Consider the following 14444-nt stretch of genomic DNA (forward strand, 5'->3'; position numbering starts at 1 on the left):
TACCATGATCTTGATTAATTAAAGTAAAAGGATTCACTCACTCACTGCCCATTGTTGACTCCCATTTATTTGTCTACTGATCTAGTTCATTTTAATTAAGCACCATAGTCATAGATTTACACTTTTTCAGGTTTATAAAAAATTTCTCGGTGCTCCGGAATATTCGGTATCTTAAATATTTACCATGTATATACTTATTTTAAATATATATATATATATATATATATATATATATATTTTTAGCAAATAATATTATTTAAATTAAGATTAGTAAAAATGTGATTTAAATTTACTTTTGAAAAGAATTAAACTTAAAACCTTTTACCAACAAGTAAAAAAAAATACTTCTAAAACGCGGTACCGAGACATGCTCGCTACAACCGTAGTCAATTTTGAAGAAACTTTGCTGTCACTGTCACACCAATGCATCTCATGCACTGTAGTGTCAGGGCCCTATAAGTCAAATAAAAAAGGACAACGTTTATTTATTTTTATATACTTATTTCCATAAAAATTGATAGACTTTTCACCTACATTTCTTTTCCAATAAATTTCTAGCTACTTTTTCTTGACTGAATCTGACTGACCCATCTCACCATCTTTGTCCCGTTGTTCCTCAGTCCTTGCTTGCTTTCAGGTTGTGGGGTTTTACTGTTTCATTGATTTCAGCAGAGGCAGAGAGAGGCAGCCATGAATGCTCTTGCAGCCACCAACCGCAACTTTCGACATGCAGCTCGCATTCTTGGGCTGGATTCCAAGCTTGAGAAAAGCCTTTTGATTCCCTTCAGAGAAATCAAAGTAAATAATTTCCATTTGCTTGCTCATTCCATAAATTCTTCTTTCTTTTTTCTTTTTCCCCTTATTTTGTTCATAATTTTTTTTTTTTTTTTGGGTTTTTATGGTGTTTGATTTGCAGGTTGAGTGTACTATTCCGAAGGATGATGGCACTCTGGTATCCTATGTTGGATTCAGAATCCAGCATGACAATGCCCGTGGCCCAATGAAAGGGGGAATCCGTTACCATCCTGAGGTTTATATTTCCTTCTTCTTTCATTTTATGTTAATGTTGTTATTTTCCATGCGTATCCCTCCAAGTTTGTTGATTTGGGGTTTTGGTTTCTGGCCTAATCGAAAAGTTCAGAGATTCACTGAGACTTAATCTGTTGATGTTAGGATTCCAATTTATGGTTTTTATTGCAGATTATTTTCATTCATCTGGTTTTGATCTTTTGGTTATATTTATAATTCACTCAACTTTGATGGCTACATGCCCTCAATCATTGGGGAAAATGTAAATTGGATTCGCGGTTCCACTGTCATAGTTTGCCTCAATTTCACAGTTCGTCTGCCAAACCCGTGTTTCTGTTTATGATGAGTATATCTGTTTGCTTCAAGACATTTGATTTAACAAAGAGGGTTTTCTTAGAAATGAGGTCAGATTCTTTCTTCATTAATTAGAAAACCTGTGAAGGGGAGATACATGGGTAATGCTACTTCTGTCTGTGTTTGATTGGTTTTTGCCAAAATTGATCTTTTTCTAACGAGCAAATAGTATGTTCTCCAAACTACTATTGGTTTCTATTTCAGGAAAATGTCTTTAAACTGCTTGAGAAACAACAATTGTGTTACGTAGCATTGTTTTTATGTCCAATGATTGACTGGTTATAAACGCCTTATGAAACAGCATTGATTGTTTGTATAATATAAAGCCCAAACATCAATTGTGATTTGCGCATGATTGTGAGATCATTGTGGACGTCTTTGGTTGTCATCTTGTTGATAAGTAAAGTTTCTTCTGTTCTGTATTTTCTTTTTCAGCACACTTATCGTTGTATCGTGTAACCGTAGATTATCTGTTTCCCTTTGAGTTGGCCCACACCATAAATTTATAGAACCTTTTAGGACTATGCAACAATTGGAAGGGGAAACCGGATTGAGATAGCAAGTGCGGGATATATTACCTAGACTGTGCCCCATGGTGAGTTCCACTTGTTATAGCAACCCATGTTGTTCGTAGTACTTGTAACTGGTATGTTCAATATTGCTAGCGAGTCAATGGAGTGATTAGATGTAAAAATGTCCTTAACAAGTACTACTTCTATCGATGTTAATAAAATTCTACTTGGGCACCAAACAAAGAAGGTGCTGCTGTTAGCAGTAACTGCAATAAGAATTCGAAACATATATGTTTAATGGTTTTCTATGTATGACCACAAACCCACAAATGTCGAGCACCATAACAGTTTTATTTTCAGAAAAGTATTCAACTGACCTTAAAACACATAGTGGAATTATTTACCATTGATTTTTCTGCACAGTTAATTCTTCATGCATACAGATTACCGTTCAATGAACTACATTTGTCCTGCAGCAGTTCTATGCCTTACTACATGTTTCCTTTATTCTTGTGTTTTTAAATAAGCGAGAGGATCCTCGCCGGATCCTCTTTGTGAGTATCCCGGGGATCCTCAAATCACATCCGTTCATCATACATCGTGAGGTCAGAAATCATTGTAAATTTTTTATTTAAAATTGAATATAAACAGTACCTGACGAAAACTGGCCGCACAATGTACAATGAACGGATGTGTTTGGAGGATCCCTGGGATCCTCACAAAGAGGATCCAGCGAGGATCCTCTCTCTTTAAATAATACAAGAGGTTTCTCGAATAACTAAGGATTGTCTCGTGCATTACGTTTTATGAGAATTCCCTCACATAAATCTTAATTGGGTTTCACGTATAGACTACTCTTACGGTCCTACCTGTGAATCCTCTTGTAATTTATGCATTTAAGCTATCTTAATATGCATCGAATACTGAAGTAGCAAATATTCAATTGTGCAAGGTTGACCCAGATGAAGTGAATGCTCTAGCCCAGCTAATGACATGGAAGACAGCTGTAGTAAACATTCCTTATGGTGGAGCTAAGGGTGGGATTGGCTGCAACCCGAGGGACTTGAGTGTCAGTGAGTTAGAACGTTTAACTCGTGTTTTTACTCAGAAGATCCATGATCTCATTGGAATTCACAGGGATGTTCCTGCCCCTGACATGGGAACTAATTCCCAGGTATCCTGTTTCCTTTCAAAGTAAATTGAGAGTACGGTCTTTGTTGGTCGAAAATGATAAATATATTGTTGTCTTTGGTGTAAACTACACATGCTTAATTCTTTAAATTGACAGACAATGGCTTGGATTCTTGACGAGTACTCAAAGTTTCATGGGCATTCACCTGCTGTTGTGACAGGAAAACCGATTGTAAGTACCGCACATCCACAGACAGGTTATAATTATGGTCACTGGATAGAATCAAATCATCTTGATTCTAAAGAATTTTATTTCTTATATTCGTTGTGTTTCCAATTCAGGATCTTGGGGGTTCACTTGGAAGGGAGTCTGCGACTGGACTTGGGGTGGTTTTTGCAACCGAGTCTTTACTTGGTGAATACGGAAAGTCAATTTCCGGTATGAAGTTTGTTATACAGGTATGTCCTAAATAATGATAAAATTTTATTTTCCAAGGCCATATGCGCGATGACATGAATATGTGGTCTGCTTCTAACTTTGTTGATACATTTTAGGGTTTCGGAAATGTGGGCTCATGGGCAGCCAAGTTGATCCATGATAGAGGGGGTCATGTCATTGCTGTTAGTGACATCACAGGTGCAATTAAAAACCCTGCTGGAATCAATATCCCAGATCTTCTGAAGCACAAAGATAGCAATGGAAGTTTGAAGGAATTCCAAGGTGGAGATGCTATGGACCCAAATGATTTGCTTGTTCATGAATGTGATGTTCTGATTCCATGTGCCTTAGGAGGAGTTATTAACAAGTATGTACTCTGCTTCTTTATTCATTGAGAACATCATAACCGGACTTTCTTGGAAATTTTGTGTCAAAATTGTTTATATGTTTTCCTTTTCTTTCCTACCGTTTGATGGTGATGTATTCAAATTTATATTTAAGGGAAAATGCAGCTGATGTGAAGGCAAAATTCATAATAGAAGCTGCAAATCATCCAACTGACCCAGAAGCAGACGAGGTAACAAGGACAACTGCATTTTCTCAACTTAATAAGCATACGGGTTGCTGAAATCTCCTACTTAGGTATAAAACCCCTCTGCTGCAGATTTTGTCCAGTAAGGGAGTTGTTATTCTCCCTGACATATATGCAAATGCTGGCGGTGTGACAGTGAGCTACTTCGAATGGGTTCAGGTAACAAGAATCTATTGCGGTGTGTTGTATATGCCTATTATCTAAATCAATATGGCTTGAAATCCTCCTGTATATTGTCTGCAGAATATTCAAGGATTTATGTGGGAAGAAGACAAGGTTAACTGTGAGCTTAAAAAGTACATGCACAAGGCCTTCCTTGACATCAAGGCATTGTGTCAAACTCATGACTGCAGTTTGCGAATGGGAGCTTTCACTCTCGGGGTGAACCGAGTCGCACGTGCTACACTCTTGAGGGGTTGGGAAGCATGAATGAAGTCTTTTCATTTTAATTTTCTCCTTTTGTGCCCATCAAATGCTTCTTCTTGACATCAGTCATGCAATGTAATGGGAATCGAAAAACCGGATACTCGAGCAAACAGGAGAAACCAACCTAAGATAGAAATAAAAGTACTTCAGTTCATTTACATTAGTATTCTTTTGTGCTTTTAACACAGTTTCTTATTAGCTTCACATGTGAAGTGTGTCCATAAGCTCAGCAAGCTTTAGCTTCGGCTTCAGCTACCGTCACTAGCCTTAGCAGCAGGAACACCTATAACCCTGGTTTACTGAATTCAGGTTTTAAGAATTTGAGTGCCTTGTGAATCATTGTTTGCGTTGAATGCAACGGCTCAGCCGTTCAAGGCACCAAAATCTTTTCCGGTACAACTCCGAAGTTAAAATTGCAATAAACTCAAAAAAGAAAAAGAAAGCATGTGTATAATGATGATATGTGCAAAATTGAGCCAATTTCATGCTAGATATCAATGCTGTATGCAGAGGTGTAGGATTAATTCACTGTCGAAGAACAAAGAAACGATTACTCTTCAAAATTAATCGTCATTCTCGAATAAATCGTTGTTCCAAGTTTTCTGGGAAACAGGGCAGCTGCCAAAATATGAGGGTTAAACTTCTAAGCCGAAACACAAACACAATACAAACTTGAACTGCGATTTGTTGATGAATGATTCTGAAATTTATCCACCTTATCTGTACTGAATGCAGTTAGATCTTTCTAGGTGACATCTAAAATCAAGTTTCTTTCGCTTTTGTCACTAATACGACCATCTGGTATAGGCTTGCTGCTTGGAGACCCCTTTCCCTTCCTCCATGGACAATTTGAAGCAGCCATCAATCCCAACACATTTCTCCTATTCGACGGAGCTTCTGAACTTTCAAAATCTTCATGCAATTGTTTATGAGAATATGATTTATCTATGCATTCCTCTCATGTTTGCTTCACATCATGTTTTTGCTGCTTGGAGACCCTTTTTCCGTTCTTCATGCAATTGCTTACGAGAATAAGATTTATCTAAGCATTTCTCTCCTGTTGGTTTCACATTAGTCTTCACTGAGTTCGATGATGATGGAAGTCGTGAACTTTCTTGACCAAAATTCCTCACCTTCAGTGCAGCTTTTGGTCCACAGAGATGAGGGAAGTTGCGAATAGCTGATACTACTTTTCGAGAAAATTCATTGGCTGCAGTTATCTCAAGATCATTTCCATTAGAAACAGAAATGGACCCATCAGGCGGCGAACAAAGATTTCTATTGGACAGAACAGTCTCTATATCTTCCTTTGGATTAGCCACACCAAGCTGACCTGGGCTCTTCAACAAACTATGTATTTCATTCGGTATGGTAGTTAAAAAATCATCTGTCTCCACAGTACCAGAAGCCATACCAGTCATCAGGACAGTCTGATCCACCTTCTCAGCAGTACCAACAGAAGCTGCCTCATTGACAGGTCTCAAAATCGTTTAGCTCATGCAGATTCTTCGGGAAATCAGGTATTTCATGCTTTAAGGCAGTCACAGATTCATTTATCTCCATGGTACCAACAGCCTTACTGTTTATCAAGCCAGTCTCATCCACATGATCAGTCGAAACAGTCAGATTTTCAACCCCTTTTCCATCACCATTATTATCCCGGGTAATCAAATGCTCAGCATTACCAACAGAAGCTGCCTCTTCAACAGGTCTCAGGTTGTTTAACTGATGTAGATTCCTCGAGAATTCAGATACTTCATGTTCTACGGCTGTTACTGATTCAATTGTCCCCTCAGTACCCACATCCTTGCTATTGGACAAGTCAGTTTTATCCACTTGACCACTTGAGCTCATCATTTTTTCGACTGCATGCCCATCACCATTTTTATCCCCACTAGCCAGACTTTCTGTTGGTACACTCACAGAAGTAAGCAGAGCAGGCCTCAAATAGTTTAACTGAGCAAAATGTCCACTCCCCGGGGGGAAATCACGAACAGCAGAGATTATCTCCCTGTTGAACTTGGGCAACTTGGTCTGGAAAGAGCACTCCATGGGCAATTTCCTCAAAATGACAACTATTAAGCGAATCAGTTATTTTCAATGATTCCAAATGTTAAACCGCCTCTATGATCCCCATTCCAACTCCCAACCCAATGGAATGAAATGCTCCAAAGCCTAAAACAAGAGTAATCATTAAAAATGCACGCATTTGCTGTGGTCGAACAATAAAAGCTACAAAGCGCACAATGCACAAGATTGCTTGTACAACAAGAAGAAAAGCACTAAAAAAACCAAACTCAGATCCCATCGAAACTACTCATTAACCATTAAAAAATTGCAAACATTTCGAACCAAATATCTAAGCTTGGAGAACCTCCATACTTTTAAAATCAACAAAGCAAAATATATATCAACCTTTTATCAACCCAAGAAACTAATTTTCATGATAAAAAATGGGGCTTTTAGCAGTATGCTCCCAAAAATAAAAACTGTTTAGCCATAAATCCTACTTATTGCCCTCGATTCTTTTGTTGTTTCTGCTTCAAGCCCTCGACTTTTATTGCTGTTTTCAAGTTTTTGGAGGGGTTTTTCTTAATTTTCCCTTTAAAAACCCAAGAAAACCTGGAAAGCAGTCTAATATTAGACAATGATGGAGAAAGAAACATTCGACCAAAAAAGGAAATTCAAAGAACCAAAGTAACGCCTGCCCAATAAGCAAACACATTTGAAATTTCAAGAACTATATATATACCTGGTAGTGTTGGAGTGTGAACAGTTTCTTTCTTCAAAGCATGCAACTGATACGGGAAATTCGTGTAGAAACGGTGAATGGTTTCTTTCTTAACGGTTGAAACTTAAAAGCGAGGGTATGATTCGTAAAAGGATTGCAAATTGAAGGTCGAAATGGATATTTTCGGCTTCACTGAATCAAAGACTTGCGGTTAAATCAATGCATGGACGAAGTGTAAATAAGCCTTTCTATTTTCTGAGGGGTAATATTACCACCCGTTGTCTTATTTCCCTACCTACTATTTAATAAAAATGTTCATAATAATAAATATAATAGTGGGTAGGGTGTGATGTATGCGGCGGAAAGAGACTGGGAAAGATTTGGGCTACAATCGACAGAAAGGTTGGAAGAAGGAACAAGTGTTTGCTAGATGGAGGAGAAAGAGACTTGGGGTGAGGTCTGCGGCTTTCACAGAACATAAGGAAGAAGAGCGGTTTGATCCGAGGTCTCTAATTTGGGCTATAGATATGGAATTCGGTGAAAATAAAGGGTGGGAATCTAGAAAAAATCGGGGTGGCAGATTTGGGGTTAGTAGGAAGAGATATTATGAAAGGGATGTCATGAGTTTAAGGACATGTGTGGTTTGAAAGAAGGGAGTTTTGACATAAAACCTGTGGTACTGTTCACTTTAACGAAAAACCACATTTTTAAAAAGTTAAACCTAGTACTATTTACTTTACCCTTTATTTTGTCCTTACAATTAAAACTTAAAGTTTTCAAGCTATTTTCATTAATTTTCCTTTGAAAGAAATGATGAATGTTCAAGTCTTGCATTTTCTTTTATTTTTCAATTTTTATTTATTTAAAGATATATTAGAGTTAATTATTTAAGAAGAGTACGATATTCATCAATAATGAGGGAATACGTACAATACAAAGACTGGGGTGCATGTTAAGGGCCTCGATAAAAACCGTGCCGGGAATTTAAACCGGTCTAAAGGAAAAAGAGCATTTCGCACCAGATTACAAAATGGAATTACTATCCTCAAATGGAGAATCTAAAATCAAATCCGTTGGTTCCTCAAACCACATCAAACAATTGATTATAGTCATGCTATACCTTGCCAAGCGATGTGCAACATTATTGGCCTCCCGATTGCAAAATGAAACCTTCCCCTGAGGAATATTATCCATCAGCTAACGGGTATCATCAAGGACAAGACCATACTGACCCAAAATATTATCCATAAACATGCATTGTAATAGGATTCAGGCAAACAATCCCCTTCAGGCAACATTCTTTTAATTAACTCCAGTAAAGTGGTGAAGATCTTGTTTGGCATTCCTGCTAAACACTTGATCTGATAGAGTCTTACAACTGCTTCCAATTTCTTAAACTCCTTACAACCTGGCCACAAATCTTGATCTACCTCTTCAAGCAACCTAGAAAAAGTCTCCACCTCTTCTGGACGCCCTTCCCCAATAAGGGGTTTAGTAGACGGCCCAACACCTTCTTCTATTAATGGTTGGACAAATACATCATTAAGAAAATCATGCATGCCAATCACCTTATCACCTGTTTCTTCTTCTCCAATTGCCACATTTTGTTCTCCAATGTTTTGCTCGCCATGATGTTGCCATAAAGCGTTTTTATAATCTTTATCCATATCATACAATATGAGATGTTCAACAATAGTGTTTCTAACAAAAGTATATCGATTACAACATCTTTTGCAAGGACATCTAAACTTATCAGGACCAACACCATTTGCAACTACTTGATCCAAAAATAAATTAATTCCAGCTGTATACGCTTCAAAATTTTGGGGTATCGTCAACCAACTCTTGTCTATGCTTTCCCACTTTACGAGTGCAAAATATTATGTGAACACTAAGATGCTGTTGACCCTAGAAACTACAAAGCCTACGTGGCGCGCAGGCCGAGTAATTAATGAACTAACTACGTCCTTCGGTGAATGCGGGGCGTGCCAACTCGTCGGCCGAGCTCGGCCGAGGAGTAAATTTGTTGATGTTGCGTTGGGTCGCGCTACTGACTTCTGCGTCTTGCGATTGCGGCCGAGAAAGGAACACGTCTCGGCCTCTTGGGCTCTCGAACCTGAAGACAAGGTTACTATTCTTACGAAGTTCAATATCAAATTCGGCTTTCAATGTGCCGAATGTAATAACTGTAACACCTCACTTCGCCGAGAAGGCTGATGAGATGACCTCGACCAATAAGGATTTAGAAACCCTTCTCGACCGAGACTTGGATAGGTAATCAATCGTTCTCGCCGCAGTGCTGTTGATGCCAACGGAAGGTACTGCGAGACTGACTGACTCTACGGTGACAGAGCTATCTATGCCGACTTAAGATATCACCGGTTGCTTCCACAGTGATGTTGATGCCAACGGAAGATGTGTCAGCGAAAAAGGAAAAAGAAAAATCACAAGTTGTGAGAGTTTGCGCAGGGCAATTTTGTATTGATTTTGTGGGGGGTTTTCCGTTGCTGAATGTCTTGTATTTATAGTAGCAGAACACCGAGTCCGAATTCCAATCCTATTCGAACTAGGTTCCCTTCTCCGGATTAACATTACCTCGATCAGCCCTATCTCTGCTAGGACTACAAATCTAGTCCTTAACTGAGCCGGATTCGCCTTCTAGTTTACTGATCTCGTCGAGAGTCCCTATTGTATTAGGACTCGACTTGCATTCTGATTTAACCGACCTAGGCTTGGAAGCCCATGAGTTGAACGCTTCATGACCCTTTCGCCGTACGGCTTCCCGGGCCAAGAGTGATTCCTCCCTCGGCCCAAACTGTTATTTTGGGCCCAAACATTGCCCCCTCGCTTCTGAGGTCCTCGGCCTGAAACCTTCGGCCGAGTTTCGGCCTTGAAGAAGCGAATCTATCACTCAGAATCCTAATACCCGAGTTCCAAGGCGCATTTATTGAACACGATCGCACGATCTTGATCCTGCTAAACCACTCACCACGTGGCATCCTCTAACATGGCCAATCCCCAATAATAACGTCTGAAGCATGCGCCTGCCCGAACCGTCTTGCCATTATGACCACTATCTCAATCCGCGAGCCACTACCTCAGTCCGTGAGCCCACCTGTCATCGTGCAGGCGTCGAACCGTCTTTCGTCATTAACTTCGCCGTCACACGCGATCGTGCGCCCCCAAAACCTACAACCGTCGGTCTTCTCAACCGCATTTCCCAAATGTTCATCATGATCAACGATTCCTCCGGTCGATTTTGTCCTTTGTTTTGAATTTCGAACGATTGCTCTTCCCTCCACAACTCTATAAATACCGAAATTCTCTCATCTGTACTTTACGCTTCCAAAATTTTCTGAAATCCCTTGCCATTGCTCTCTAGTGCACTCCTTTATTCCAAGTCTTCGTCTTCAAACCCCCAACCCAGAAAATCCTTTTACGCCGTGATTCTTTCTCATAATGGCGTCCTTCATCTCCAAGCTTTCCAAGGAATGTGACCAGCATCAGAAGATTCTTGATCGGAGCTCGATCAAGACTATATGGTTTGAAAACGACATGAGCACTCAGCACCAGATCCTGGGTCCTCTCTTCAAGGCTGCAATACCGCCGACCATCACCGGCCTTCTCCAGGAGCACTGCCTAACACCCTTGTTTCAAGGGTTTGAATGGTCGCGATGGGACGCGGCGAAACCCCAGGGCTCCTGGCCTTCGACGACCACAACCTGGGCAGCCTGGGTCGTTCGAATGGAACGGCTCTTCGGCGATCAATGGAAGGCCCTCGGCATCTATGACGCCATCCTCCTCTCGTCCATGGATGTCGCCCTCGACAAGGAGCTTCTCTTAGCCGCTCTGTGCTTCTGGTGTTCGGCCACCAACACAATGGCTCTTCCCCTTGGTCCCATTGGTCCCACCGTCCTGGATATCACCGCCATTCTGGGGACTTCGGCAACCGGGATCCCCGTCGACGCGACTCTCTCTAGGCACCCGTCGAATATCGATCTGAAGACGCTTTTCGACCGTCGAGCCTTCGAGACCTTGAACCATGACGGTCACATCCCGTCGAAGGAAGACATTCAGAAGCTCCACAAGAACTTCTGTAATTACAACACCCTCTACCTTCACTTCGCAGGCCGAGGAAAAGAGGACCTGCGAGAAGGAGAGCATGAAACCTTCCTCTTTTATTGGTACAACAAATATATTTGTTGTACCAAGTCCAACAAGTGTTTGGTCGAGAACATGACGGTAGCCGAAGCCCTGGCTAGTGGTCACGTCCTGGCACTGAGTTCCAACATTCTCGCCCAACTCTTCCGCTGCCTAGCCGAAACAACCCTCCACAAGGTCGACCCACACCAGAATGGTCCCCTCTGGGTCTTCCAGCTCTGGTTACAAGTGTACTTCGTCTCTCTTCGGCCGGCCATAGCTGACTTCTCATCAACGGAGGCGCTTGGACCTCAGTTGGCCTCTCGACCGATACCCCCCCATCAAGCCGAAGAGGTATTTCGGTACCTCTTCGCTCTCGACGACTTCTCCAACGACGAGTTCCTGATATGTCGTCGTCGAGACTATCCTTCCTCCATCAAGCTGCCTACCTCTACATGGGGCGCAGAGGAAGAAGCCGATCTTCGTCAGACCTGGGGGTCGTTTGTGCTTGTTCGTGACCTCCCTCTCGGCTGTGATGGGAAACGGTCGGGTTGGGAAGTATATCATCCGAACTTCCTTGCCCGACAACTCGGCTATCTTCAGGGCTGCCCCGTCCCCCTTCTCTCCTCCCGAACACTCCTAAGCCGAGGACGTGAGCCCCGTTCCTCGGAGACGGAATGTAACACGGCTGTGAGGGAGTTCCAAGAGCGTTGTCAAAAATTTCATCTTCGACCGACCACCCCCGAAACCCATTGCACTGACACCTTCGGTGAATGGTGGGAAAATTACACTCAGGAGTTCTTTGGTGCTCCGGTCGAAGAGGTGCTAAACAAACTCTTTGGTGACCGTCCTAAGAGGGCCTCGGCTCCCCAAACTCAAGGTAATTTTCATTTATCGCCGGTTCCTTCCAACCTTGCATATTGATTTGCCTTACTGAATTGTTCTTATCTTCTCAGGGAATCGGCATTCGAGAAAGACGGAAGCTGTTGCCGCGGCCACGGTCGAGAAAAAATTGGCCCTGGTTAAAAGGGTTAAAACTGCTGTTCGGGCCGTGCCAACCAAACGACCTCGCCGAGAGGCCGAGCCGGCCGTCGAGCCTCCGCCGCCTGCCAAGCGGGTAAAACAACTGGCAAAGAAGGGCGCACGGGAGATCCATGTCATCTCCAGTCAAACTACAAGGGCGACAACTCCCAGTGTTTCCCCTTCTCCCGCCGTGGTTCAACCCTTGGTCGAGAAACAACCCGCCCCGGCCGCAGAGACAGTTCGACCGCGACCTGTCTCTGGGGCTGGTACACCAGTTGTGCCTCCCCCCGTCGAGGAGGCACCTATTCCGAAAAAGGTGGTCTCTTCGACCAAGGGAGCAGCCCCTGAAAATCCAAAACCCTCGGTCTTCATCCTGGAAGAGAGTGAGGGGAGCGACGAGGTCCCGCTGGCAGATCGCCCTCACTCTCGTCGGCAACCTCCCCCAAGGTCAGAGATGGTGGTTCAAACCGGTCCCTCCACGGCTGATCGTGGCAAGCCCCCAGTCGAGGAGCCGACGGCGAACCCCTCGCTCCTTCCCAGGATCAGGATGTTCCTGCCCCCTTCGAAACGGCTGTTCCGGTCGGCCCATCTGCAGCCGACCGTGGCAAACGTCCACTCGAGGAACCCGAGGCGACGGCGGAATCGCCCGTTCATCCTCAAGACCAGGGCTTCCATATCCCTCCACAGGAGGTTACCTCGGCCTTCGTAAGTATCTTCTACCGTCTTTCCTTGATTGTTTTTCTGCTCTAGAATTCTAAACGAAGACAATACTAAATGTCAGGTGCCGTTACATTCTTTTCACCGTCAATTCTACGCGCCGAAGGGCGTTATTTATATTTCTTGGCCGCCTCAGTGGCCATCAAACGTAGATAACCTCCATCGGCCGCGTGAATTGAGAAGCAATCTAAGACACTGGGCTCGGCCATTGAGTTCTTTAGGTTCGAGCAACGATCCTGGGGACATGGCCGAGGTCTCCTCTCGGCAGGTTAAAAAAACGAAACCATCTTGCTATTCTTGTCATGACTTTCTTTAAGCCTAACCTTGTTTGTACATGTAGGTTTCGTGGGAGGTCGAATTCAAAGCCCTCCTCTCCAGCACAACTGCAGAGTCCGGCCCTTCGGCCGCTCCAACTGAAGCTGTCGATCCAAACGCTTTAACCCAGCTGCGGGAAGTTCTGTCGCTCTCCGCGTCTCAAGTGCTAGAGTGCAATGGTCTTGATCAGCTTGGCATATGTCTGAACGATCTTGGGGCCGACGGTCGCCTAAGTGGAGATGCCATCGTTCAGGCGTCGTCTGCCTTGGAGCGGGTTCGGGAGACATTTAGTGTCTTCCAGACTGCTCTAAAGGCCGAACAGGATCTACAGACTGCCACGGCCGTTCAAGACACTCTCCGCCCGAAAATCGATGATCTGAGGGCAAAAGGAGAAGTACTAGCAGAGCTCGATCGTCAGATGGCCGAACTGGCAAAACGTCGGTCGACCATTGCTTCTGAGCTTGCTAGAGACTTTGAATCGGGCGGAAATGATCGCCTTATTGAATACGTGGCTGCAACAAAGCGGGTCGAGCGGTTAAAGCTGGACAAGAAGAACCGGCAAGCTGAAGTTATCATGGCCGACGTGCGGTGGTTGGAGTTGAAGGCCCTGCTCAGCACTCTTCTTCCCTCTTCTCCTTAAATGTATTTGAATGTAAACCAACCGACCTACTTATTTTGTAAATGCTTTATCAATTTTAATGGACTGGTTTACTATTCCCGCATTTCCCATGTGACCGGATAATATTTCTTCAAAAACTTCCCATTAATCGGTAATCTGTGGACCGCGCCGGTTCGGTCTTTAAGATGATACGCCCCTTTTCCGTATACTTTATGCACAATAAACGGCCCTTCCCAATTCGGCGACCACTTGCCGAACCTAGGATCTTTGATTCCTACGGGCAACACCGTTTGCCACACTAACTCACCCTCGCCGAATGTTTTCTGTCGCACCTTTTGATTATAGGCTCGCTCGGCAATCTGTTTTTTCACCACTAGTAAGTTATAAGCGTCAAGTCGCGCTTCTTCCAAATCTTC

At 43.0% G+C, this 14444-nt stretch overlaps 2 protein-coding genes across 4 annotated transcripts; one reads left to right on the forward strand and one right to left on the reverse strand.

Moving 5' to 3' along the window:
- The first annotated feature begins 528 nt into the window (after nt 1-528).
- Nucleotides 529-4641, forward strand: LOC126620046 (glutamate dehydrogenase 2-like). The gene is made up of 9 exons (XM_050288506.1): nt 529-798; nt 917-1030; nt 2848-3069; nt 3184-3258; nt 3369-3485; nt 3582-3832; nt 3967-4042; nt 4130-4216; nt 4301-4641. The coding sequence occupies exons 1-9, from the start codon at nt 691-693 to the stop codon at nt 4484-4486; spliced, it is 1236 nt and encodes a 411-aa protein (XP_050144463.1). The 5' UTR covers nt 529-690; the 3' UTR covers nt 4487-4641.
- A 343-nt stretch (nt 4642-4984) lies between these two features.
- On the reverse strand, nt 4985-7425 carry LOC126620047 (uncharacterized). 3 transcript variants are annotated; one of them, XM_050288507.1, is made up of 3 exons: nt 7236-7425; nt 6994-7105; nt 4985-6658 (listed from the first exon to the last, which is right to left on the reverse strand). In XM_050288507.1, the coding sequence occupies exon 3, from the start codon at nt 6533-6535 to the stop codon at nt 5951-5953; it is 585 nt and encodes a 194-aa protein (XP_050144464.1). In that variant the 5' UTR covers nt 6536-6658; nt 6994-7105; nt 7236-7425; the 3' UTR covers nt 4985-5950. The 3 variants fall into 3 exon arrangements, with proteins under 3 accessions (XP_050144464.1, XP_050144466.1, XP_050144465.1); XM_050288509.1 differs by lacking the exon at nt 6994-7105 and having other exon boundaries at nt 4985-6558; XM_050288508.1 differs by lacking the exon at nt 6994-7105.
- Between the last annotated feature and the right edge of the window lie 7019 nt (nt 7426-14444).

Source organism: Malus sylvestris, chromosome 4 (genome assembly GCF_916048215.2).
Source record: "Malus sylvestris chromosome 4, drMalSylv7.2, whole genome shotgun sequence".
Taxonomy (NCBI): domain Eukaryota; kingdom Viridiplantae; phylum Streptophyta; class Magnoliopsida; order Rosales; family Rosaceae; genus Malus; species Malus sylvestris.